Raw genomic sequence first — 24,427 nt, 5'->3', positions numbered from 1 at the left:
CATATACCTGGAAACTGAGCTTATTTTTCAATGAAAATTTGCATATACACCAGTAAGCTAAGCTTTCATAAATGCTTCTAAAAGTTGCCATTTGTGTAGAGTTTAGGAAGAAATTTAGAAGATTCAAAATGGAAGAGAAATAAATATGTAACATCACTTGTAAAATTTTAGAATTGGACAGTGAGTCCACAGTTTTTATTGGAATGAGAAAGAAGGGAGGAGTAGGTGGTGGTTTAATTTGCCCATGAAGCTGGGCTGAATCTCTTCTAGTTCTCAGGGGCTCATCCTACACTGTGTCCATAATAGGTAACTAAACAGATAAAGCCTTGAGAAAGAACAACAGATTCTGTGGTGCTTCAGTAGCACCAAAAGAGAATTAAGAGACCAACTAAAACTAAATCGTTTAGTATTTTCTCAGGGAAGAATCTGATACACTTTAGAAAACAAACGAAGACACAACCTAAATTATCCTTTCAAAACTTTTGTCTTAAAAATGTCTTTGATGAATGTCTTTCATAGTATCTATTATATCTTAATGGACTGTAGAGTACTTATCTTTATTTGAATCTAAAAAAAACGATGGTTTGTTCACACAATACTTACCTTTTTGCAGGAGGTTCGGTGAGTATTATGGTGATGATACCAGAAATTTTGAAAGACAAATCCTTTATATTTTTAATTTATTTTTTTGCAGTTTTTATTTTAATTCCAGTTCGTTAATATACAGTGTTAGTGATAGGTGTACAATATAGTAATTCAAAATTTCCATACATCACCCAGTGCTCATCACAAGTGCCCTTCCTAATCCCCATCACCTATTTCCCGCATCTCCCCACTCACCTCCCTTCTGGTAACCATCAGCTTGTTCTCTACAGTTAAGAGTATGTTTCTTGAATTGTCTCTTTTTCTTCCCTTTGCTTGTTTGCTTCGTTTCTTAAATTCCACATATGAGTGAAATCATATGGTATTTTTCTTTCTCTGACTGACTTCTTTCACTTAGCATTGTAATGTGTAGCTCCATCAACGTCGTGGCAAATGGCAAGATTTCATCCTTTATGGCTGAGTAATATTCCATTGCATATAGATAACCACATCATCTTTTTCCATTCATCAGTCAATGGACACTTGGGCTGCTTCCATATCTTGGCTATCGAAAATAATGCTGCTATAAACATAGGGGTGCATGTATCCCTTTGAATTGGTGTTCTTGTATTCTCTAGATAAATACCTAGAAGTGCAGTTGCTGGATCATAAGGCAGTTCTATTTTTAATGTTTTGAGGAACCTCCACACTGTTTTTCACAGTAGCTGCACCAGTTTGCATGAGACAAATCCTCTTTAAAACTTGTTTCTTCTGCTTTTGCTGATAATGCAGTACCTCTTCCTAGCTTGGAGTTAATATAATTCGTCCAGCCTCTGAATCACCTCCAGAGCTTCTGGTTCTCCTTCAGACATGAGGATGAGCTGGAACTCTGCCGACTGAGATTGGAATAGAGTAAATTGGGAGCCTAGAGGAGAGGTTTTTGTGTGGAATTCATTCCTTTTCTTCCAGAATGTGGAAGTAAATGCGGAAGCCAGGTGGGTAGAAGAGAGGCAGAAGGTAACTCAGTTGTAGAAAGTTTATAGAAAGTCATCTTTAGAGGGGGCGCCAAGCTGGCTTTGTTGGTAAAGCATGTGACCATTGATCTCAGGGTTGTAAGTTCAAGCCCCACGTTTGGTGTGGAGCCTACTAAAAAAACAAAAACAAACAAAAAGAAACATCATTAGAAGGGAGCTAATTGTTCACCGTGTAGGAAGGGTAGCTGTAAAATAATCCCTAATTCTTAAGGTATCAATTCTCCTAGTGGGGCAGGAACCCTCAGAGGCTGGGTCATAACCCATGTGCCAAAGGATCAACATTTATGATTGACATGATGACGATATATCAGTTTAATTTGTTGTTTCAAGTCACCGTGGAAGTGAAAGTATTTGGCTGAATCCACTCATTAGTTAGCTGAGCATGTAGAATCCATTAAATTTGTGCAGAGATCCCCAATCTGTTGTCTTTGGGGCTCTTTTATCTAAAATAGGCAAGGCTGTTTTCATGCAGGTGTTCTTTCTTCAACATCCAAACAATCTTTAGAAATGGAATAGGTGCAAAAGTTTCACAGGGGAGAGAAATGGCTAAAAAGTTTGTGGAAATGTGTAATTTCTGAGAAGAAACCCAGCTTTTACTTTGCATTTTGCCTGGTACATGATTCTGATGAGTTGTGCCTTGAAACAGGCACTGAGAAAGTTTACACAGTTATTATAAAAATGCTAATATTGCTCACAGTCTTTTTAGATGACTTTTTAGAGTTAATGTAAGGTTCATTTTGAATTACCCGATAAAAACTTATTGTATGAATCATTTTTAACTCCCAAATATTATTTGTTTCTTGTCTTCAAGTAACTTCTGGTTGTTCAAAAAACAAAACCACTGCTACAACAGCAAGGTAAAACTCAAAGGATGAAAATAAATTGTCATTACTAATGACAGAAGATGATTGTGCCATAAATAGGTTATTGCTAATTTGGACTAATGAAAGTGACCACCAGAAAAAAAAATTCTTACAAATTTGGATCATTTATCTTTCCATAAGAAAGAGCTTTGTTCAATGAAAGTACACATAACAATGTAAAATAATGCTTAGCAATGTATTCCTAAACTATATTTGTTAAAAATTTGTGGGTACTAATTTTTGTAGAAATGGCTTAAAGTACTTGACATTTCTTTCTTTCCAACCAAAATTCCTCACTTCCATACTTGCTTATGAAATAAAAATATTCAGGAACTCCCATTTTCATGTAGAAAACTTTAAAAGCTTCTTTATTGTTACACAATTTTTTTTTTTGATTCAAAGCAGAGAGGATTATTTAAAAAGATATAGCTTTTTTTGTGACATGTCTCTGGTAGAAATACTTGATGAATTTATTACATACAAAAGCTCTAATTGCCACCTCTTCTTATAACTGAAATCACTTTTGGTAATTAGGAAATAAATACCCACAAGTATTTAATTTTATAGGCACATATAAAGTATTAAAATATGTATTTTTTAATTTGGTAGTAAAAACTGGTATAGACTTTTAATATTATGGGTATTTTTCTCTTTAATTGGGAAGGGATTGCAAGGTTTCAATTTTATTAAACTGGAACTCATATCTAATTGTCATTGCTTTATAAATGTTGGATAAGGTTACCTACTTTTAATTATCTGCAAGCATACAAAGTCCATTGAAGATTTAGGGTAATATCAGAAAGGGAGACAGAACATGAAGACTCCTAACTCTGGGAAACGAACTAGGTAGGGGTGGTGGAAGGGGAGGAGGGTGGGGGGTGGGGGTGAATGGGTGATGGGCACTGAGGGGGGCACTTGACGGGATGAGCACTGGGTGTTATTCTGTATGTTGGCAAATTGAACACCAATAAAAAATAAATTTATTATTAAAAAAAAAGATTTAGGGTAAGAATCCATCCTTGTCCCACATTGTGAGAGGCAGCGCTTCTTTATAAAGTCTTGAATATTCATCTCATTCAATAGTATGGGGGGAAAATGGGAATTACACACACAGGCACATCCACACACAAATTGCAGCTAGGAACCACCACTTCCTGCCCTCCCTCCCTTGACTTGACCCTACCTTTTCCATCCACCTATGTGTAAACAAAGCAGGTGTGGTCCAGGCAAACCCAGAGTTTTCAGTGTTAAAGCAAATAAATGGCTTAGCACCTCAGCCCTCCTTTTTGGTGTTTGTTTCCATATATAAATGTGTTTGAGGTTTTCAACAACGCCAGAACATTGGCTGTTAAGAGACGGAAAACATGCAATTTATAGCAGATGGGTGAAGCCTTTTCCTGGCAGTGTTGCTGAAATGGGATCAATCAACAGCACTTCATGCTTCATTTGTCCAAAAGCAATCCACCTGGGGAAACCCTGTGGAACTGCGCCTATTAGGAAAACACCTTAACACGTTGCTTTAAATAAAAACCTACCAGTTGGCATTAATCTGGAAGAAAATAGTTTCTCCAATGAACCCTTTGCCACCTGAATTTCTCTTCTCTTTTTTCCTCTTTTTGAATCATGACCCTTTATTCTCTTTGCTGGCAAAAGATGCAATACAGAGAATCCATAGAGATCCCTCATCCATAGAGCTTGGATTTTGAACTTTTTTCTCCCTAATTCTTGAGCTCATGGTCTTTTTACAGACCTCATGGGGCAAATATCCGACTCTTCTCTTTGCACTCAGGGTCCCCTCTGTGCTGCCTTCTCTTTGGTTTCTTTACCACCTCCTCTCCTTAATCTTGGAGTGTGTTAGGCTGGCAGTGAAAATTAAGAGCCAGAGGGAGCCCCGCAACTTTCACTGTGCAAGTAACCATGATGAGCCGGAGTGAGGTTTGGGGGGTGAGGAAAAACAAATCAGGTGCTTTGGAGGTTCAGAAGTGGCCATGAGTTAATCCTTTTTCTTTGATTCCTCCAACTTTTCCAGGTGTAAAGTGGATATCGGGGCCCTGCCGCTCAGGCAAGCCAACTGCTTGGAGCTGCCTCTAGAGAGCTGCCTGGGGGCTCTCCTGATGTTGATCACACTTACTCCCTGTACTGGAGTCTCTGTCTCTGATCTCTGCGTGTGCCCCTTGGCAGACCCCAGCGAAAGAAAGCAGATTGCCCAGCGATATGTGAGTGCTTTTGCCTTGTTACATCACCCCCCACCACCTCCACTTTTGATTTGAAACAAGGTCTCTGAATTTAAAAGCTGCATGAAAAGAGATCTTTGTCCAGAGTTTAATGGCATGTCTCATAAAACAAGACATCAGATCTAGAGGTTAATGCACTAGCGAGAAGGTGAAAGTAGATTAGAGTTTGCGATTTTCAAAGCCCAGAACGGTATTTTGAATTTTTAGTTTTTAGAAAGTCATTGCAGAACATTGAAATCCATGAGGCAAAATTGTTTAGTATGTCTGTGTGTGTGTATATGAATTTTAACATAAGTTCACAAAAGCTTTTTTTTTTTTTAATTAGCCATAATGTTTGCAGTGTTAAAGCTACCTTTCCAGAACCTCTCAAGATCAAGTGAGAGAGTGCTTATGTCTTAGAAAACAGCTCAAAGCCCTGGACAGACACAGAAAGCCATTCTGTACCACTCTGGATAATAATAGCAGTTTCTGATTCTTGCCTAAGTAGCTGCAAGGAGCTTAAAAGTCCACTCAACATTTTTAAATCAAATGTCTTCGTGCTCTTGATTTATTTTTTGTACTCTGGCTTTCTAGGTGCCTTTATTTGCATTCTGCTTTCATCCTACCTCCTTTTAAATCAATATGTTTATTTTACGGCCACACATGAAAGGCATGTTTTAGAAAAGCGGTATGAAAACGAAGCAAAAATGAATCCCTATTTAATGGGAATATTATTCTCAGCATAAACTTTAGTGCCTCCATAATCCTTCACTTTGAGGTGTATTGATTAATTGAATAATTCTTTATCTTCAGGAGTTAAAAACTTAGCTACACATTGTCAACACAGACTATGCATGCCCAGTTGGTATGCTTTAAAAGAGTTTCTACAAAATCCACTTATTAATATTCTCTCTGATGACTGCAGTTAAGCAAATAAAAATTTGATGGTAAATATTAAGATTTCTCCCCAAACTTTCCCGTAGGTAAATTGCAAAATTTGCCAAATTTATGAGGGGTATCATATATTTATAAGGTGACTTTAGATAAGATCATAATGACTGCTTTGAATAATGCCTCAGGATGTGAGGAGTACTCCGGGAAAATAGATTTGAAAAGGCTAATCAGAATAGAAATATCAAGTGTTTTGTTTTGTTTTTTCAGCGAAAGAGCTGGCTAACATGTTAGAAGGAAAGAATGCCCTGTCATAAAACACAAGTTCCAGACCTCTTGTTTTTTAGCTTGTAAGAATAGATCATCTTGAAGGCATTTCCACATTTAAACTATAAAAGTATTTTGTTTCAAATATTTCCTGATTAGCTTAAACTAGTTTTTTTTTCTTTTTTGTTAAGTTGAAAATAAACAGCAAAAACAACTTTCAGAAGTGCCTAGAAATGGTACATATGAAGTTAAACATGAACTATTATTCAGTTATTGTTATTTTATCCTGAAATGCCTAAAGAACAAGGATTTTACTGTCTTCCCATAAATCCCCAAAGCCTGCCTATCACAGGTTTTTAGTTAACCAATGATAGCGGAAATACTATATCCTAAAGTTTGAAAGCAGAATCTTTTCAGCAGATGTGTTCTGGAGGCATGCAGAGATAGTTTATCTGCTTGTCTCATGCACCATTTCTGAAGGATTCAATGTATATGCACAGGGAATTATTCTGCATTTTTAAGAATTATCAGTAGATACATTCAAGTGTTGGCTCATGCAAACTAAAAAATAAAATAAATGTGAATACAGGGTGATACTAGATGCTCAGACTCTAATTTAATGAGCTGACTAAAACGTGGACCAGAAAATGCATCGTATTTCCATCCTCACTCTTTTTCCAGTGGTAGTAAGTATCTGTGAAAGGTCCAGATTGAGTCCTCTGGTATCCATAAAGTTTGTACTAATGAGGTCAAAAAAATGTTGCCTTTTTGAGTGACTTAAAAGTTTCATTGAAGAGAAAGAAGGGGAAAAAGAGAATGAATATAGCTCCACACACATTTTCCCCATGGGATATCTATGCTATCACCAGGAGGCAGTGTTAAATGTAGATTGTGTGTGCTTTGTGATTGGTTTATTTTAAAACTAGTTCATTCTCAGTCACTTTAATCTGATTTCTGCAAAAGCCTAACTGTCCCATTGACTGATAGAATGCATTTTGGAACTTTCCTGAGCTTTGCACCAAAAAAAGTGATGGTAAATCCGGACTGTACTTCTTGTAGGACTTTATGGCAGTAAATAGTATATTAGAAAGCTATTTTCATGTATGATCTACTTTTCTCCCCTTCAGTGCTTACAGAATTCCCTGAGAGATATGAAGGACGTCGGCATTTTACAAGTGAAGGTTTTAAAGGCAGTAGATCTCTTAGCAGCAGATTTCTCAGGTATAAACATCTTTCATTCAGTTTCGTTTTTATTTATTTCCTGTTTTGAAATGATCTGATGGCAAAGCGAAATCTTTTAATAAGTGGAAGCATATACAAGCAATCATGCTCTTCCAAAGAGAGTAATAGAAGGGAAAAAATGATGTAGTCAAGCAGTTTTTTTCACTTACGAACGTTTTTCACCAGATTATTTTTTCAAATAATTTTACTCTGATTAGATAATGTACTAGTCCCATTGGCTTTCAAATATATTTGTGGATGATTAGTGCCACGACTTCTTTACTTGTTAAATTAATTTTCTGAGAAAATTTTACTGTACTACCTCAAAAGGCAGGTTCAACCTCCTGCCGTCACTCCTTGGTGGTGTTCTTTGCCTAGAGCTTTCCATTCTTCACAGTGTAGGAGGAAGTGGTGGTTTGTAAATTTAAGCATGAAAGCCCATCTGGCTGGCACTTCTCTGAAACAATAACCAAAGTCTTGGCCATGGAACCACTTTGCAGTTGACATGGTCTTATACAAAATTTCTATTGTTAACTCACTAACTTGACCTTGTAGACAGAGGCAAAAGCAGACATGCTTTGTGCTGAGTTATGCTTGATTGTGAGGAGAGTAATCCAGACATCCCACTGTCTGATCAGAGGGTAACTCTTTTCTTATTGCCAAATTAACTCATTCTACTAAAAATGGAGAGACAGATGCTATTTGCCAAGCAAATTGATATAAATACAAAGAATACAGTGTAGACAAAGAAGAGTGTAGAGGTTTTATGCATGGCCAAGGTACTGCAAGACTTACTTCATCTCCTATTTTTAGAATGTGGTCTGCCCTCTTCTAGGCAGCAAGTTACACTATGTGACGATAGCCTTCGAACTTTGGAGCCTGAGAGGAAGATCAGAGTTTGGAAAAGAGAATTTTAATTTTAAGCACTTTCTAAGAAAAAAAAAAGATGAAAAAAGGGATGGAAAATATAAACTTATTTTTTTAAAAAAAAAGTTCTAATCACCTTCCATCAAAAAATGAACCAATAGAAATCACTACTGTATAAACCGTAAGAAATAAGATGATGTTGATCTTAAGGAAATGCCCAGGGAGAAGATCCAAAAATTGTATTTTGGCTGATATGAATAAAAGAATTTGGGGGATTGTTGGTGAAATACTCAGATGATTACTTCTATTCATTAATTGGTTAAAAACGTTTTCAGTCTCAGATTGATTTAGAAATTTTCCTTTCTTTTAAAACTTCTGTATAGTTTATGAAAACACTTAATTCACCCATTTCCCATCTGCCTTTGGCATGGGGAGTTTTTTTTTTTTTATCAGTACTGTACATTTAGAGTTATCTACCAGTCTTCCAGAGCCAATTATTTTTATTTCCATCTGAATGTTTACATACAGTTCTTTTTGAATCTATGATTGTTGATGTCTCAGGAAATGTCCCAAACACAAGAACTCATTCATGCCTTCGAGCTATATATATATATATTTTTTTTTTTCGAGCTATATATTTAAAAATTCTCTCTCTAGTTGTATGTTTGGGGATCTCTAGGAACTAATTGCAATGCATTAAAGCTTTTTTTTTTTTTTTTTTTTTTTTAAATCTTGCTTACAACTGCATCCATATGTGGAAATACTTTTAAGAAAACCTTTATTTTACCCGTCCGGACAGGTGCCCTCTCTACAGTCCCTAAAACTAGTAATTATTGAGGTATTTCAGGCCAGTGTCAACTTTTCCAAACAGTATTCTGGCTATTAAAATAAAGTGAATAGGAGAGGAATCTGGGGGAAAAACAAAAACAAAAACAAAAAAAACCTGGAAATATTTGGAAAGACCAGAAAACAAAGCAAGAAAAAAACCTCTCTTTTCAGAAGAATAACTTTTGGGGGAAATATTGTCATTTTCTTTATATTCAAGATTCCAGTAGATAGTTTTGGGGTGGATGAAGGTAAGTACCAGAGGATTCCAGTAGCAAAGAGGAATGATTGCAAACCCAGTCATGCTGTAGGGTTTGATTGAATGCCCTAGTGTTTTACTGTCTCTGTATTGTTTATGAGAAAATTACTACTCTTCTGAATTGAAGCAAAGATCCTTATAATTAGCTAAACGTGTCTTTAGACCATATTGATCTTTATTTTTAGAACCAAATTTCACAGTCTGTGTTCTTTGTAGGTTGACAGGCTCCTGCGTGAATCTTCCAGTCTATTCTCAACCAGGATAATGCTTTAGGGCAACAAAGTGGACCTAATGCAGAGAGTTGTAAAGTAAATTTTCTATATGAAAAAAAAAAAAAAAAGATTCAGGTGGCAGGGAAGTAGCAATAAGGGTGTAATTAATACCTCCAAGAGCTTAGTTATTGTATCATATCGTGGGGACTCGGCCTATTGCTGCTGTTACTGATCACTGTTACAATTCACTTGATATGCAGTAAAAAAAAAAAAAAAAATGCTGGCTGATGGGGAATCAGAAGGTATGTATATGCATGCTGTCAGTAGCAAAAACATTTAAGAAAGAAATAACTATTTATACCCCATACCCAGCCTTTTTCCAGTCTTCTGTACTTTATAAATGAGTTGTTTAGGGAGCAAAGTATTCACCCTTGCAAATAAAAAAGAAATCTATTTACTTTGAGTAACCAGAGTACAAAAGGTTTGGAACTTTCTAACCTTAATATTTCTGTTTTACATTTCTTGGTAATTCTTTGTTTCTTAAAAAAAAAAAAAAAACAATAACCATAACAATTGATACTTTAAGTTTGTTTCACTGAAGATTCCAAGGAACCTGATAAAGCAAAGGTCCAGTGAGAGATCTTTTATGGAGGTTACTGTTACAGTTTGCAGAGTACAGGGACCTCTTGTCCTGCGGCGGAAATGAATGTACTTGGTACTTAGTATGGCAGAAATTAATGTACTTGGTAAGCCTTCTTGTCAGTGATTTGTCCATTTTCAAGTGTTTTAGCAAGGAACAATTAGAAAAAGAAAATATTTGCCACTGTGCTCATAGTAGGATATTCCTCATTAGCAGTTACTGATGTTGTGATTATGTAGTCATGAAAAGAAATGAAATTTTGGAGAGAGTGAATCCCCATTACTTTGCTAATATTTTAGAACATTAGAATAATATGTACATATTACATATATAATATATATACTATATATGTTATATATATATATACACACACACAAACATATACTAAGGTGAACTTCCCATTAAAAATGAAAATATGTTTCTTAAATAAAGAAAAAAGTGTATCTTTCAAAATGTATTAAGATATTAATTACCTAAATCTATATTACCAATATTAAGTTATTTACAAAAGATAGAGGCTTCAAAGCTCTAATGTATAAAAAGGATATATTATTTTTTAATTAATTCATTTGTTTATAAATACACTATTGTGGGATCCCTGGGTGGCGCAGTGGTTTGGCGCCTGCCTTTGGCCCAGGGCGCGATCCTGGAGACCTGGGATCGAATCCCACGTCGGGCTCCCAGTGCATGGAGCCTGCTTCTCCCTCTGCCTGTGTCTCTGCCTCTCTCTCTCTCTCTGTGTGACTATCATAAATAAATAAAAATTAAAAAAATTAAAAAAAATAAATAAATACACTATTGTGTGATTGAACCAGTTTAATACTAATACATTTGAATTTATATATAGCTTGGCATTTTTTTATGCCTGACATTTGTTTGTATATAAATGAGAAGACTTTTTTAAAAGAATCTGAATTAATCTATCTTCTCTTGCAGCCCATCCCTCTAAAATTGGTGAAAGACATTTTAATGTTCTCTACAGCCAATATTAGATGTTGATAGCCATAAGCAGTCATTCTAATAGAAGAGCCTGTCAGATATTTTTATTAAAGAGTTTGTCTCACAAACACCTTGTGTCCAGCATAACCTAAAATTTTTAAGTAATAGGTTATCCATTCTGATGCTATTACTTCTATAGTAAAACAGACTATAGCCTTGATTCACGAAACAGATGATAAATTGTACCTTGAGACTCAAGGTGAGCGTAGCTGTTTGTAATACTTAATGAGACCCCCATGCTCCGCTCAGCTGCTGCCAGTCTTAAAAGTCAGCTATTTTGAGAAGAAAGTAATCCACCTTCTAATGATTAAACGAGAGAGAGGAAGGTTTTGTTCACGACCAAGCTGAAAAATGATGTGAGCAACAGGTTCCCTCTCCACAGGAAAACCCTCAGAGAGAATGAGGGTGTATCTTCTACTTTGCCCAGAGGTATATGTCAGTTTCATGAATTAATACTGCTGGGGAAAAAAAAAAAACGACAGGGTTTAATTCATAAAAGATAATAATATAGGTGATAGATAAATAGAAAAATTGTTAGAGAACTGAAATATTTTTCTGGTCAGAATTGTATTTCAGTACAAATAGCAATTCTTATTTTACCTATTGAGAGACCAGTGATGAGTAGCCAACTATTTACTAAATATTCAGCACATATAGGGAGAATTGTTCTAGAGAGCCTTGTTAGAGTTGATAGACTATTGTGGGAAACCTGTTGGATTTTAACACGTAGGGATGGCTTCAGTGTATGAGTACTGAAGGCATCATGGCGACCATTTGCATAAGGTACGTGCCAAGTTCAACACATAGTCATGACTCTTCTCTTATATTCTCAGAATCAAGATGTAGGTTTCACACTTCCTTCCTGCTAATTAAGCCATTAAGCCTTATCTTTATTCTTTAAAATAATTCTTAAATGTTGACATCCTTTCCCCTGGGGAATCTTACAGTGTTAAGACTGGTTATTCTTTGGTCTCTCTCTGCTTTATTCTCTCACCCTATTTACCACTACTGGGGTGCCCCTAGCTGTTAAAAATTCTGGCATAAAATGAGGATACAGAAACAGAGTTTTCATTACCTCATCAAGCCAACAGCAGCAAAAGAGCAAGTAGGGCAGCATTGAAAGCCCACCTCAGTGTAGAATGATAGTACATACTATAACAATGTAACACAGGTCTCAATATTTCTGCTTTTTGTTATGCAATTCTATCTTAATTCTTTATGTTCCTAGCATTATAATGATATGCCACGATAAGAAGTTGCAGAAGTATCAGGAAACAATGAAGGAACAAAACAGGAAATACCATCGTTGCTTACAATCCGGAATTACTTGTTCTCCTTGCAACTTTTTGGCACATTTTGCCATATGAAACCTACCCATAAAACACAAAATATTCCCAAATATATCTGGATCTTTGTGACTTCTTGCCCATAAGTTTGTCGCTTAGATCTTCTCTGTTTCCAGTGTTATTATAAGACAACCCCAAATTAGTGTCAAAATATCTATCAGAGGAGTGGAAAAGACCATGTTTGCAGACAACAACAAAATGCAGGTTATTGTGAAGTAGCTTTATTTGGTAAATAAACATGATAGGAGCCTTTATAGTGCCTGATCCAGGAAAACAAAGATACATTTAATTCCAGAATTTCCAACTTCTTTCCAGGGAGACCAGTATAGATTCCCAATTGCTTTTAAAGCTTGTCTCAACTTAAGAAAAGCCAATTTAGTGGTAGATCTAGTGATCTTCAAGAAATATTCATTGAGTACCTACTGTACTTGAGGAAATTGGTCACTTCAGCCTTCCTCCTCTGCTGCAGAGCTGCCATAGAGGGCAGCGAGTATCATTGAAGAGGACAAGGACCTTGCTCAAAATCTGGGTGGCATTTCCAGTTCTCAGTGCCATTAGGAGGAGCTCTTGGGCTATTCCACACACTGTTGATCTCTGCTGACTGTGGTAGAGTTCTCCAGTCATTCAGTACAGGAGGCCCTTCCTAAGTGATTGTGACTCATGCGTTAAATAAATCAATGTTTAGTTCAGTGATTTATTCATCAAAGATGAAACTCAGTCCCCATTTTTTGCCCCTCCCTTTCTTTTTTACAGTTGCTGCCTTTCACTTTAATCCTTACATATTATGATGAAAAACATATATAGAAATAGAAAACTGTTTTAAATCTTGGTTCTACCACATACTGGCAGCCTTGGGTCCACCATAAGTCTCTACTTCCTAATGGATGTTTTGAGGCTTAACTAAAATCTATGTGAACTTGTCTGACACTTCTTACATGTTCAATAAATACTGTTTCCATTGTTTATTAAATTTATTTGCTTAGAGTCTAGTTGATATGGGGAATTCCACAGGTTATTATCTTAATATTTTATTTATAATTTTTCTACTTGTAAATAATGTCAGAAATACCAGCATTTCTAATCATAATTGGCTTTTCAAGCACTTTTAGAAATCTAGTTACCAATCTAAAATGTTTTTCTTTTTGTTCTGTTTTTTACTGCCTGATAAAAGTTAAGGGTAAAAAATGCGTTTCATGGTAGGAAAATTCTCATACTCCAACCAGTTTAGTACTTGTGTTTACATTTTGATAATCTGAATAATAGTTTTATCCATATAAGATTTTTTGTGGGCTCATCAGTTTTTTTGTTACACACAAAAAATTCTGAGAAACTGTTGACCAAAGCACTTCATTCAGATCCCACATTATAGAGTAGAAATATTCCAGCCATATGCTATAATAATGGCTTTTAAGTAATTTCTATAAATTATCACACTGAAAAAAAATTATAACACTGGCTGTAAGTTTTTTTTTTTCCAAAACATGACTACTGTATCAGAGGAAAAATAGTCCTATAGTTATTGTTCACTGGGGATTTTAAGTCACCTGTCCATTTTCTGGTTTGTTTTCCTTGTCTGTTTAAAGTTGTATCCATAGCAATATCTCTCCTCTTAAAGATGTGCTCTATTTTCAGAGGGATGGCTATAATTGCAATTTCTAGAAAGCTTAACAATAGTGATTGAATGCTTTTAATTTCCTTGAGAACCTCTTGGATAGCTGAGCTCAAGTCAAGACCAACTTTTTAAAAACACATCAAAAACTATATAAATCTGTCTTTGGCTCACCATCTGCTTTAATAGCCTGCCAAAGAACATGGACTCTTGTCAATGCAGAGTTTAGGAGTATATGTAAGATTTAGCAGTTTTAACTTACTGGTACCTAAAGAATAATGAACTCAGTTCATTTTTGTTCTATGAATTAACAAAGGAATCACTTCGATTGTATTATTTGGGAGCTTAGTAATTAATTATCTTAATTTATTCAGCAAGTATACTCTCTCTACCTGAGAGGCCATGGTAGGCTCTGGTGATGTCACAGGGAATAGAAATTGCTCTTTGCCCTCGTGTGAAGTGACTAATTAAACCAGTAGCATCTATAGTTGACACTTTAACAATGAGGGGCTTACTCCGTGCAGTCAAAAATTGGCATATAACTTTTAACTACTGATAGCCTACTGTTGATGTGAAATCTTGCTAATAACATAAATAGTCCAGTAACACATAGGGGAATATGTGTTATATACTATATTTTTCCAATAAAATAAACTAGAGAAAATGTTATTAAGAAAGTCATGGAAGAGAAAATTCTTTTGCAATATTGTACTGTATTATTTATTTAAAAAAAATTCACATGTAAGTGGACCAGCACCGTTCAAACGCAAGTTGTTCAAGGGTCAATTGTAATGACAGTTATACTCCTAAGGTCAAGAACTGGGTGTCAAGGTTCATTGAAGGACTACCTGACTGGTGTTCCTGCAGGAAGTGATGTTTTAGCTGAGATGTCAGAGATGAATTAACACAGAAGAGGTAAAAGAAAAGCACTTTATTCTTTTAGAATATTTTATTTATTTATTTGGCAGAGAGAGAGAGAGAGAGAGCACAAACGGGAACAGAGGGAGAAGAAGAAACAGGCTCCCTGCTGAGCTTGATCCCAGAACCCTGGGATAATAATCTAAGCTGATGGTGGCCGCTTAACCGACTAAGCCACCCAGGCACCACAAGAAAAGCATTTTAAAATGAGGGAACAGCATGTTCCAGAGCCTGCAGGGCTTTTCCAAAATCTGGAAGAAAGCATGTGCCTGGAGAAGCAAGGATTTTGAGGGAGCCTCAGTGGAATTGGGGAGATGTTGGGTAAATGCAGAGGGTGATGGTGTGTTTTTGTTGTTTGTTTCTTGTTTTTGTTTGTTTGTTTTCTGGAACTTGAGTGGTTGATGGAGGAATGCAGTTAGGAGAAAGAAAAATTATTGTGTCACTGGTTCTTGTATAGGTTCTGTGTTTGTGCTGGAATAGTAGAATATCAGAAATTTAGTTAAGTAGCATTTCAGCAAAATTAAGTCCTTCTCTTCCTTTGTGGATCTCTCAGTCCTAATATACAGATTTGTCTGCCTTTTGCTCCAGACATTGCAATAGCAACGTAAGGAAGTCCTCACTTGTGTGACTTCACTGAGGCCATGCTTTGGATTATCTGTGAAGTTTGCAACCTACATCGGAAGGCAGGACATGCTTGAAAAGCTATACCCAGAACCCATAGAGATCAGTATTTCTTTTTCTTTGAAAATCCCTCTTAGCCCCCAGCACAGTGCTTTCCCAGGGCAGGGATCATAGAGTATTTGTTGACTAAAGGAGCAGGCACATCACATGTGAGGTATTATAGTTTTCAAATTAATCATCATCAGAGATAGAGGGAGAGAGAAGGCTCTCTGGAACCTAAGGTTGCAGGAAAAGTTCTATGAAGATGATGCATCTTGAACTAGGTCTTTGAGGCTAATCGGCCTCTGTGTTTTTTGGTTAGGACCAGGGGTTAAGAGAGCATTGCAGGGAGAGGTCATTCGACACGCAGTGTAGGAAGCATGTCTGAGACCCACATCTCTGCACACTAGTCAGGAGGGGGGGAAAGACACACCAACCTTCATCAAAGGGTTTGGGAATAGGAGGTAGATCAGGATGGATCGTGTGGGGTAAACTATCAGAGAATAGATTTTCAGGATGAGCACGTAGAATTTGCTCCAATATGCCCTAGTAAGGTTGGACATCAACCATCAGCGTATGGTTGGATACAAGGTATGAAGGGAGAGTTTGTAGAAATTTAGTCTAGGACAGCTCTGTTGGCCTCCCCTCCTTCCCAGCTTGCCTGAGCTGTGATGCTCCATGCTTAGTTTCAGGAATTAGCTTCTTCTAGAAACACTTTCTTCAAATCCTGCCCCTTGTGCTGACAGTCTGCAGTGGCTCCTGGCTGCTGGCTGAGAAAAAAAGAAATGCATTTAAATGAAAAGGACTGGTCTTGGCCTTCAAAGCTTGAGGCTAATTTCAGCATTTATTCATCCATATCTTACATATTCTGATTGGTACTATTTATCAATATATATCTGCATGTCTACCTTGTTAGTAAATTTAAGGCTCTCCTCCATCCCTATCTCCTCAAGATAAACCCAGCTATTTCTACTAGCCAAATGAAGCCTCCTCCTCCTCCTCCTCAACGTTGCTCTAAGATTCATTTCCATTATGAAATCTTTCTGGACTTTGATCAACCACACTAAATCCCTCTGAACTTTAGGCTCTTCTTTTGCAAAAGGATGCAAGCATTCCTCGCCTCTTGGAGTTGATGTGAGAACTGAATGAGAAGCTGGGTAAAGCATGGGTACTTGCATAGAGCAGAAGGAGTGAGGTGGCCTCCTCCAGCTGGCACCTGCCACCAGAAGCCAGAAATCTCCCTACAGGACTCTTTCACTGGATCACGGCACTCTTCACAGGGACTGGTGGGGTATGCACCCCTTGGGTATGCCTGCATTGGACCCTTAAATGAAATACAGGACTGAATATGGAATAGGAATGCTCAGATGTGGAATATGAGAAGTGAAAGGAAAACACACAGCCAGAGATCAGAAATGAGAGCAACTCAGTCTCTTGGCAGGGAGAACGAAGAAAGTTTTCACTGAAAAGGTGACATTTGCTGAAAAGCAGAGATTATTATGAGAGTCCTTTAAAAGTAATAACTTGGTGGTCTGCGTACATCAGGGCCTGGTTCAGTGCCAGGAGCAGAGTGGGTGCTTAATAAATATTTGTCAGATGAATGATATGACCTCTAAAATACATTTATTACTTCCATCCAACTTCTGTAACTGATATAAAGGTAAAATTATTTAAATGAGAAGCCTCTACTTGCCATTCAAGGAATATAAATGAATTGTAAAGTGGTGTTGAAAAGCAGCAAAGGCTATGCGGCGCAAGGTGCTAAAGCAGCTCTGTGAAACGGAATCACCAGCGGTGTAACCGTGTCAAGGTGACATGGCATCTGGGCATACAAGAGGTCATCTAGATGTTTTACCTGTAAAACTAGATGGAGCAGAGACAAAAAGTACAGACCCAGGTGTGGATAGGTCAGTCTGTCTGGTGCTGTTTGCTCAGGACCATTGGGGGAACATTTGGACATTCCATTTATTATGGGACATCATTTTTATTTCCAATAAATGTGTTCATTTTTTAAACTTTAGAAAATCCCCACATATCTAAAAACCTTTTAAGGGAAGAAAAGCAATTTGTAAAGTGTAGATAAATGACTCTATCGGTGTTTTAATGTCTTTGTTTCCTCTTCCTCCTCTCTGCCTGCTTATACCATAATATTAATAAATGCAGCATTTTAATGAGCTTTGACGGAATCACCTTCAGAGAGTTGGTGCAGTATGTTCCTTGGAGACTCATAACTGAAGTTCCCAGTTTCTGGAAGGAAGTCTGTTCCTCATTAGCTGGGACAGCTAAGAGTGTGCTGGCTTGAGAGAGAGAGAGGGGGCCACAGCTCAAGCCCACCTGTGCTTGCACAGGACCGGCCGTGTCTCTGCCCTGCTGTGGAGTAACCCCAGGGCTTTCATTAAAAGTGTCAGATGCTTTCCCCGGAGTGAGCGCTGATGGGATGTCATGTTGGTGTCTCTAGAGGACCAGTCCTGACACCTACTAACAGTCTGACAAATGGTTAAGTAGCTGCTGCTTCAGCTCGGGTTGAGGGATCCAGCGTCCTCTACCTAAGTGTGCAGCAGAGAGCACATGTTGTCTTCATGTGCCTGGTTGTTAAAGGGGTAATCTGCCATCCTCCATCGGCAGCGCCCCTACCCAGAACCTATCCCTTACCCTGCAAAGTGTACTCCCAGAGTACAACTGTCTTTATTATTTTTTTAAGATTTTATTTAATTTTTTTTGAGAGAGAGAGAGAGCACAAATAGGAGCTGCAGAGGGAGAGGAAGAAGCAAACTCCCCAATAAGCAAGACCCCCCCCCCCCCCGGGATCATGACCTGAGCCAAAGGCAGATGCTTCACCAACTGAGCTACCCAGGGACCCCTAAAGCTGTCTTTAAATAAGCAAGATTTCTTGTTAAGATACAGACGGATTTTTGTGTTGGTTTGATTTCGGCTGCCCAACATCCAAAAACCCTTGTAAATTTAGGGAGTTTCCCATTGTGTGTTTTCCATTGTGTGCAAGAGGTCAGAGCCTACTTGCATTGACAGAAGGTGAAAAGCCAGTACCTTTGAGCACTGGTGTTTAGGGCATGGGTACTTGTTGAGACAGGAGTAATCAGAGGTTTCCTTGGAGGCCATTACATCTATATCGAGTGCAGCAAAGAAGCAGGAGAGGACAATTCATATTAGAGGTGGCCACCACACCCAGGGGCCAGGAACTGTGAAGCTAATTTTCCTGGGAAGCAGAGGCCAGACTTTTCCTGGGGAGAGAAAGTAACTGACATTCTTGTGCCTGCATATTTCTATACCATTCTTTGGTTTTCTAGTGATTTTAAGCCTGGCTTTCAAATCTTCGCAATGATTTTGAAAGCCCTCTGATACTATTTTTAATAAGTTCCTTCTCTGCTAAATTTAGACAGGGGCCATTTCCATGTTTGTAATTGACAACCCCAACTCATTTTTGTCCATGGCTTGGTCCTTGTCTACTGACCACTGAGATCTTGGCATTCATTGATGTAAAAGCTTTGGCCTGGCATCTAAGTGTCCAGAGCACTAGTTAGTTGAATGAAATCTCCTGTTTCATACTGACCCTTGCCCATGCATCTGTTCTTCTTCTTCTTCTTTTAATTTTTTTTTTTTTTAAATAGAGTCTTCATGCAGGGTCCTGCATGTGTCAGTCTGTCTATTGATGTGTTGTACCTTAGAGCTCCTGGTTATTTAGTTAATTAGGTGTAGGTTCAGTGACCTAAATAGTAGGGCAGTAGGTCAAGAGGCCTAAGTGCTTTCGGTATTAGACCCTGGCCTGGGATTCCTTGGCCATGTGCTGGCAGGGCATCTGTCCTTATGCCCCCAATTAATTTAGTACGCACCGCTTTGTAAAGTGTCGCTGTGCCGCAGAGGCAGGCAATGTGTTCATGTTGTACGGACATTATAGAGCTATCCATTCTGTCCCTGACAGTTAGGATTCTAGATCCCACTGTCAAACCCAACAAAAGAAAGGTTTTTGTGTTTGTTTGTTTTTTTGGGCAGTAACTTTCTGGGTCCAGCTTTGGATTTTGGAATTTCTAACTTTTTTTTTTCTTTTGGATGGTATGTGAGGTGGGGTGGAAAAAGAAGAAGTGAGATGAGAGAAGTAAGGGTTAAGCTTCACTTTTTTTTTAAGATGAAAACTTTGAACTTGCTTTATGGAACTCTACTTTTGCATGTTTATGAGCAGCAAAAATATAGCATATGTATTCCCATACTGAATGTATAAGATCATATGAGTTCAGGGCCACACCCTGCAGAGTAGTTTTAACTCCTGAGTAGCCGTGTTTACAGTTTTCCTCCCTTCTCTCATGACCATGCAGAAGCCTATAGGTTCTCATAGGCTTGCAGTTATGGCTGAGTAATTAGCTATATTGATGCAGGGAGCACTTAGACAAGAAATAGAGAGGAGCTTCTATATTAAAACAAAACACAAAACTGGACTCCCTCACATGCCAGATTGACATCAGCTCCTCTGCAGCCTATGTGGTCACTGGCTCTCTGGGCTGCATCTGGGTTATTTTTTCCATCTCTATGCACTAAGTATGCTACAGTCCCAGCACTTATATAGGTTCTGTCCATTTCCTGAATTCCCACATAAGACTTGCTGGAAAGACATGCTCACTTTTGCTCTTTTAGCAAACATAGTTTTATTGGTATAAAAGTGCATGGCTTTTATTCACTTGGCCTCTGTTACTTTTGAGATTCATTTGTCTCTGACCAGGGAGATTCCTTTGCCTTGACCAATGTCCTGTGTTCTTTTTCCAGGGAAGAGTGATCCTTTTTGCTTGTTGGAGTTAGGCAATGACCGACTTCAGACTCACACCATTTACAAAAACCTCAATCCCGAGTGGAACAAAGTTTTTACATTGTAAGTGATTTAGCCTCCAGAATACCAGGGAGTGGTTTTAACTTAGAGATCAATTATCCTTGATATGTTTGGGGCAGGCTGGGGCTCTTGAGTGGAACTTTCTGTCCATTTTTATGTGCAAAGAATGAATTTTATTGTTTTTTCCTTCTGAAAACCTTTTATCCTTTCATTTTATAGAGCATAGAGTTAATAATAGAAGAGGCCATTTAGAACTGCAAGGGAGTGTTAGAGGAGGCATTTGTAAAGCAGATCTTTTAGTAAGTCAATTAATCTGTGAGTGGGTGGAAGCTTCCATATACCCAGACTAATTCATTCCTGGGTTAAAGAAAATTACAAATGTAGACCTGCCATAAATTCAAGTTTATATTTTACAACATTTTTGTAATGCCTAAAGGCTTGTATTATGCCAGAGTCTTTTGGAAAATACAGATTATTTGTGATTCCCTAAAGAGTCCCAGTGTCTCTTTGTATTCCAGCTTATTGGACTGACCTGTCTTATGGCAGTGCCCTATCCACTCTTTCAAACTCAGGCATTTAGGAGGCTGGATATATTTCATAGTATGTTTCAGATTCTCAGGTACCTGGCCATCAAGTGGAGGTACCTTTTGATCTGGGTCAAATGGTGGTTTCCTGCCCTCACAACACTGAAGAAATGCTGTACTTGTAACTGAAAGAATATACTTTGAATAGAGTTGATTATTCCCAAGGATTGAAATTGAATCAGCAATCAAAAATTACCAACAAACAAAAGTCCAATACCATGTGTTTTCACAGATGAATTCTACCAAATACTTAAGAAGAGTTAATATGTATTCTTATCAGAGAAGGACAAACATTATATGGTCTCATTCATATGGGAAATATAAAAAATAATGAAAGGGAATAAAGGGGAAAGGAGAAAAAATGAGTGGGAAATATCAGAAAGGGAGACAGAACATGAAAGACTCCTAACTCTGGGAAATGAACTAGGGGTGGTAGAAGGGGAGGTGGGCAGGGGGTGGGGGTGACTGGGTGACAGGCACTGAGGTGGGCACTTGATGGGATGAGCACTGGGTGTTATTCTATATGTTGGCAAATTGAACACCAATAAAAAATAAATTTATAAAAAATAAAAATTAAAAAAATTAAAAAAATAAAAGCTTAATCAAATTTTAAAAAATGCATATTCTTCTAAAACTTTTCCAAAAAATAGAAGAGGAAAGAAAACTCCCAAATTCATTCTATGAGGCTGGCTTTACCCTGATACCAAAATCAGATCCACACCAAAAAAGAGAACTACAAGTCAATGCCTCTGATGAACATAGGTGCAAAACTCTTCAACAACATATTAGCAAATGGAATACAACAATACATTTAAAAAAAAAAATCATTCACCACAGTCAAGTGGGGTGTACTCCCAAGATGCAAGGATGGTTCAATATTTGCAAATCAATCAATGTGATAAAAGGCATATGATCATTTCAAAAGTTGCAGAAAAAAAACATTTGACTAAATACTATATCCAGTCATGATAAAACCTTCAACAAAGCAGGTTTAGAGGAAACATACTTCAGCATAAATAAGGCCACATTTGAAAAACCCACAGCTAGCATCCTATTCAGTGGGAAAAAAAAAATGAGAGCTTTTCACCTAAGGACAGGAAAAAGACAAGGATGTCCACGCTCACCACTTTTATTCAACATAGTACCGGAAGTCCTAGCCACAGCAATCAGACAAGAAAAAGAAATAAAAGGCATCCAAATTAGTAAGGAAGAAGTAAAGCTTTCACTCTTTGCAGATGATATAATATAGAAATCCCTAAAAATTCCTCCACCAAAAAGCTACTAGAAGCAATAATGAGTTCAGTTCAGCAAGATATAAAATTATTATTCAGAAATCTGGTACATTTCTATTCATTAATAATGAAGCAGTAAAATGATATAATTAATAAAATAATCCCATTTATAATTATACCAAAATAATAAAATACCTAGGAACAAACTTAACCAAAGAGGTAAAAGACCTGCACTCTGAAACCTATAAAACACTGATGAAAGAAAGTTCCCAAAGATCTATGAGAAGTGGACTAACTCACCTAAACAAGTGTGCAAATTGCCACATGAAAGAGTTTCTTGTTTGCTCAATACATTGCTGATGACCGTGGCTCCACTTTTCATTATAGGTGATATATGGTTTCTGGTCAACATAAAAAAAAAAAAAAAGTTTCTAAATATGCATGTGATTTTTCATATTTTGTGTTTCAATGATAAGCTTTCTATGGATCTCAGCAAGTAGTGATTTTGACCACCTTTTTTTAAAAAGGGAATTCTCCATTAATTTTTTTCATTAATGTAAAGACAATTTTATTGTCTATTTGAAATCACTGTCCTTTTACCCTCCTCATTCTGTCTCTTATATTTTTATCCTCCTGTTTCTTTAATAGTCCTACCCTTGAGTGCATGTATACATGGAAAATGTCATAGTAAAAAAAGTTGACTTTTTTTCATATGGATGTCTGAATCTTCTATGATGGAAGGTTTGGGAATACAGTTCAGTTTGATTTAATTTTTGGAATTTAATTAAATGATAGTTTTATACTCTAAGGACTCTCAGGCTTAATTAGTGAAACCGTGTTTTCAGATCTTCACGGAACAGACTCCACTTGTGTGTTTTTGTATATAATACATGGTACATTTCTCATTTCAGTCCTATTAAAGATATCCATGATGTTTTGGAAGTGACAGTGTTTGATGAAGATGGAGATAAACCTCCTGATTTTCTTGGAAAAGTTGCCATTCCCTTGCTGTCCGTAAGTTACCGTAGTTAATACCCACTTCATAAGTCATTTTACAGTTGACAAGTTTCTGTGGGCCAGAGGTGTTCTTTGTCAGTCTGGGGAAAAGATCCTCCCAGCTCTAGGAGGAAATAGTTATTTTATTCTTTATACCTTTCCAGTATTTTCAGCAGTTTCAGATAAAAAGTAACAGTTTGCTCTATTTAGTAGAATATTGGTTTAACCAAGGAAAACATTTTGACTAGTCTTTCAATTCATTCTCAATCTTTCCATCTTAAGATGGGAGTTTCTCTTTGGTTTCAAGGAACAGATCTATGACTGATTTTCCATTTGTTAATGAAAAACATACACATATTTCTTTACTACCTCCTTACTGCCCATTTCTTCAAAGATTAATTGCTGGTAACTACAGAGTTGTCCTCAGCTCTACTGAAGACCATTTTCTCAAAAGTTCTGTTTGTCTTTGTAGTAGGAAGGTTTGCTTTTGGTATCAAAGAATGCTTTGTGGAAGAGAGCAGAAGCTTCTCTTGGAAAGAGTGTGATTTCTGAGGTCTAGTTAAAAAAATAACATACCCGAGTGAGCTAAGAGCTAAATGAAAAAATACTCTATAATGTCAACGGAGAAAGTACCACACCATGCCTTTACATGGATAAAGGGGGAAAACTGGGATCTGAATTCACCTATTAATTGTACATTAGTGTCTGTACCAAATGGACTCTTCTAGAGAGAGAATTTCAGTTTTTCATCTAGCCATTAATATGTTTTGTTGTAGAGATGTCATGGTTTTATCAGTCAATAAGGCTTTATTTATTTCTTCCCAAATACTTAATTCTCCAGAGCTGTTAGTGCATTTTTATAGCAGGAGAGTTCTGTGATCTAACCATGATTAGACTAGCTCATGTGATGCTTACTGTGGGAGAAACACTGCATCCTTCAGAATCTCTATGGGTTTTGATTGCCTGGTTAATGTTTGCCCAGGTTCTCCTATCCCTGATTTTCCTCTAAGAGAAGGATTAGAAGAGCTTCTCCCTTGTAGATTTGGCTCCTGCCAAATACTCATAGCCATTCACAACAGACCATGCCAACTCTTAGGGAAGAGATGGCAATTTGGGATTTTTCTCCATTTTTTCTTGTTACAACTTTATCAGTTATTCCTGAAAGAATACATGTAAAAAAAAAGCATGGAGCACAATTTTAAGAGAGGTTTAAAGGACAAGAAGCAAAGACCCTCCTTTATAATTCAGTTTCCTTTTATCTTCAATTTTTTTTTGAGTTGGACAGAGCCATTTCTTGTCTTGTTTTTTTGTGCCTTTAAAAAAAAAAAAAGATTATTTTTAAGAGAGAAAGAGAGAGTGGGGGGGTTGCATACAG

General features: G+C 37.2%; 1 protein-coding gene across 11 annotated transcripts in view; it reads left to right on the top strand.

The window, feature by feature from the left end:
* The window catches only part of MCTP2 (multiple C2 and transmembrane domain containing 2), a 245,082-nt gene that overhangs the window by 118,684 nt on the left and 101,971 nt on the right, over positions 1 to 24,427 (top strand). For all 11 annotated transcript variants that reach the window (XM_038532734.1, XM_038532731.1, XM_038532739.1 and 8 more), the window contains 4 exons: positions 4,509 to 4,695; positions 6,978 to 7,071; positions 20,180 to 20,282; positions 22,968 to 23,070. In XM_038532734.1, the coding sequence (XP_038388662.1) occupies positions 4,509 to 4,695; positions 6,978 to 7,071; positions 20,180 to 20,282; positions 22,968 to 23,070 (487 nt within the window). The remainder of the gene's footprint in view (positions 1 to 4,508; positions 4,696 to 6,977; positions 7,072 to 20,179; positions 20,283 to 22,967; positions 23,071 to 24,427) is intronic.

This window comes from Canis lupus, chromosome 3 (assembly GCF_011100685.1).
Source record: "Canis lupus familiaris isolate Mischka breed German Shepherd chromosome 3, alternate assembly UU_Cfam_GSD_1.0, whole genome shotgun sequence".
Classification (NCBI taxonomy): domain Eukaryota; kingdom Metazoa; phylum Chordata; class Mammalia; order Carnivora; family Canidae; genus Canis; species Canis lupus.
Note: the sequence above shows the minus strand (reverse complement) of the source record. Positions and strands in the feature narration are given on the sequence as shown.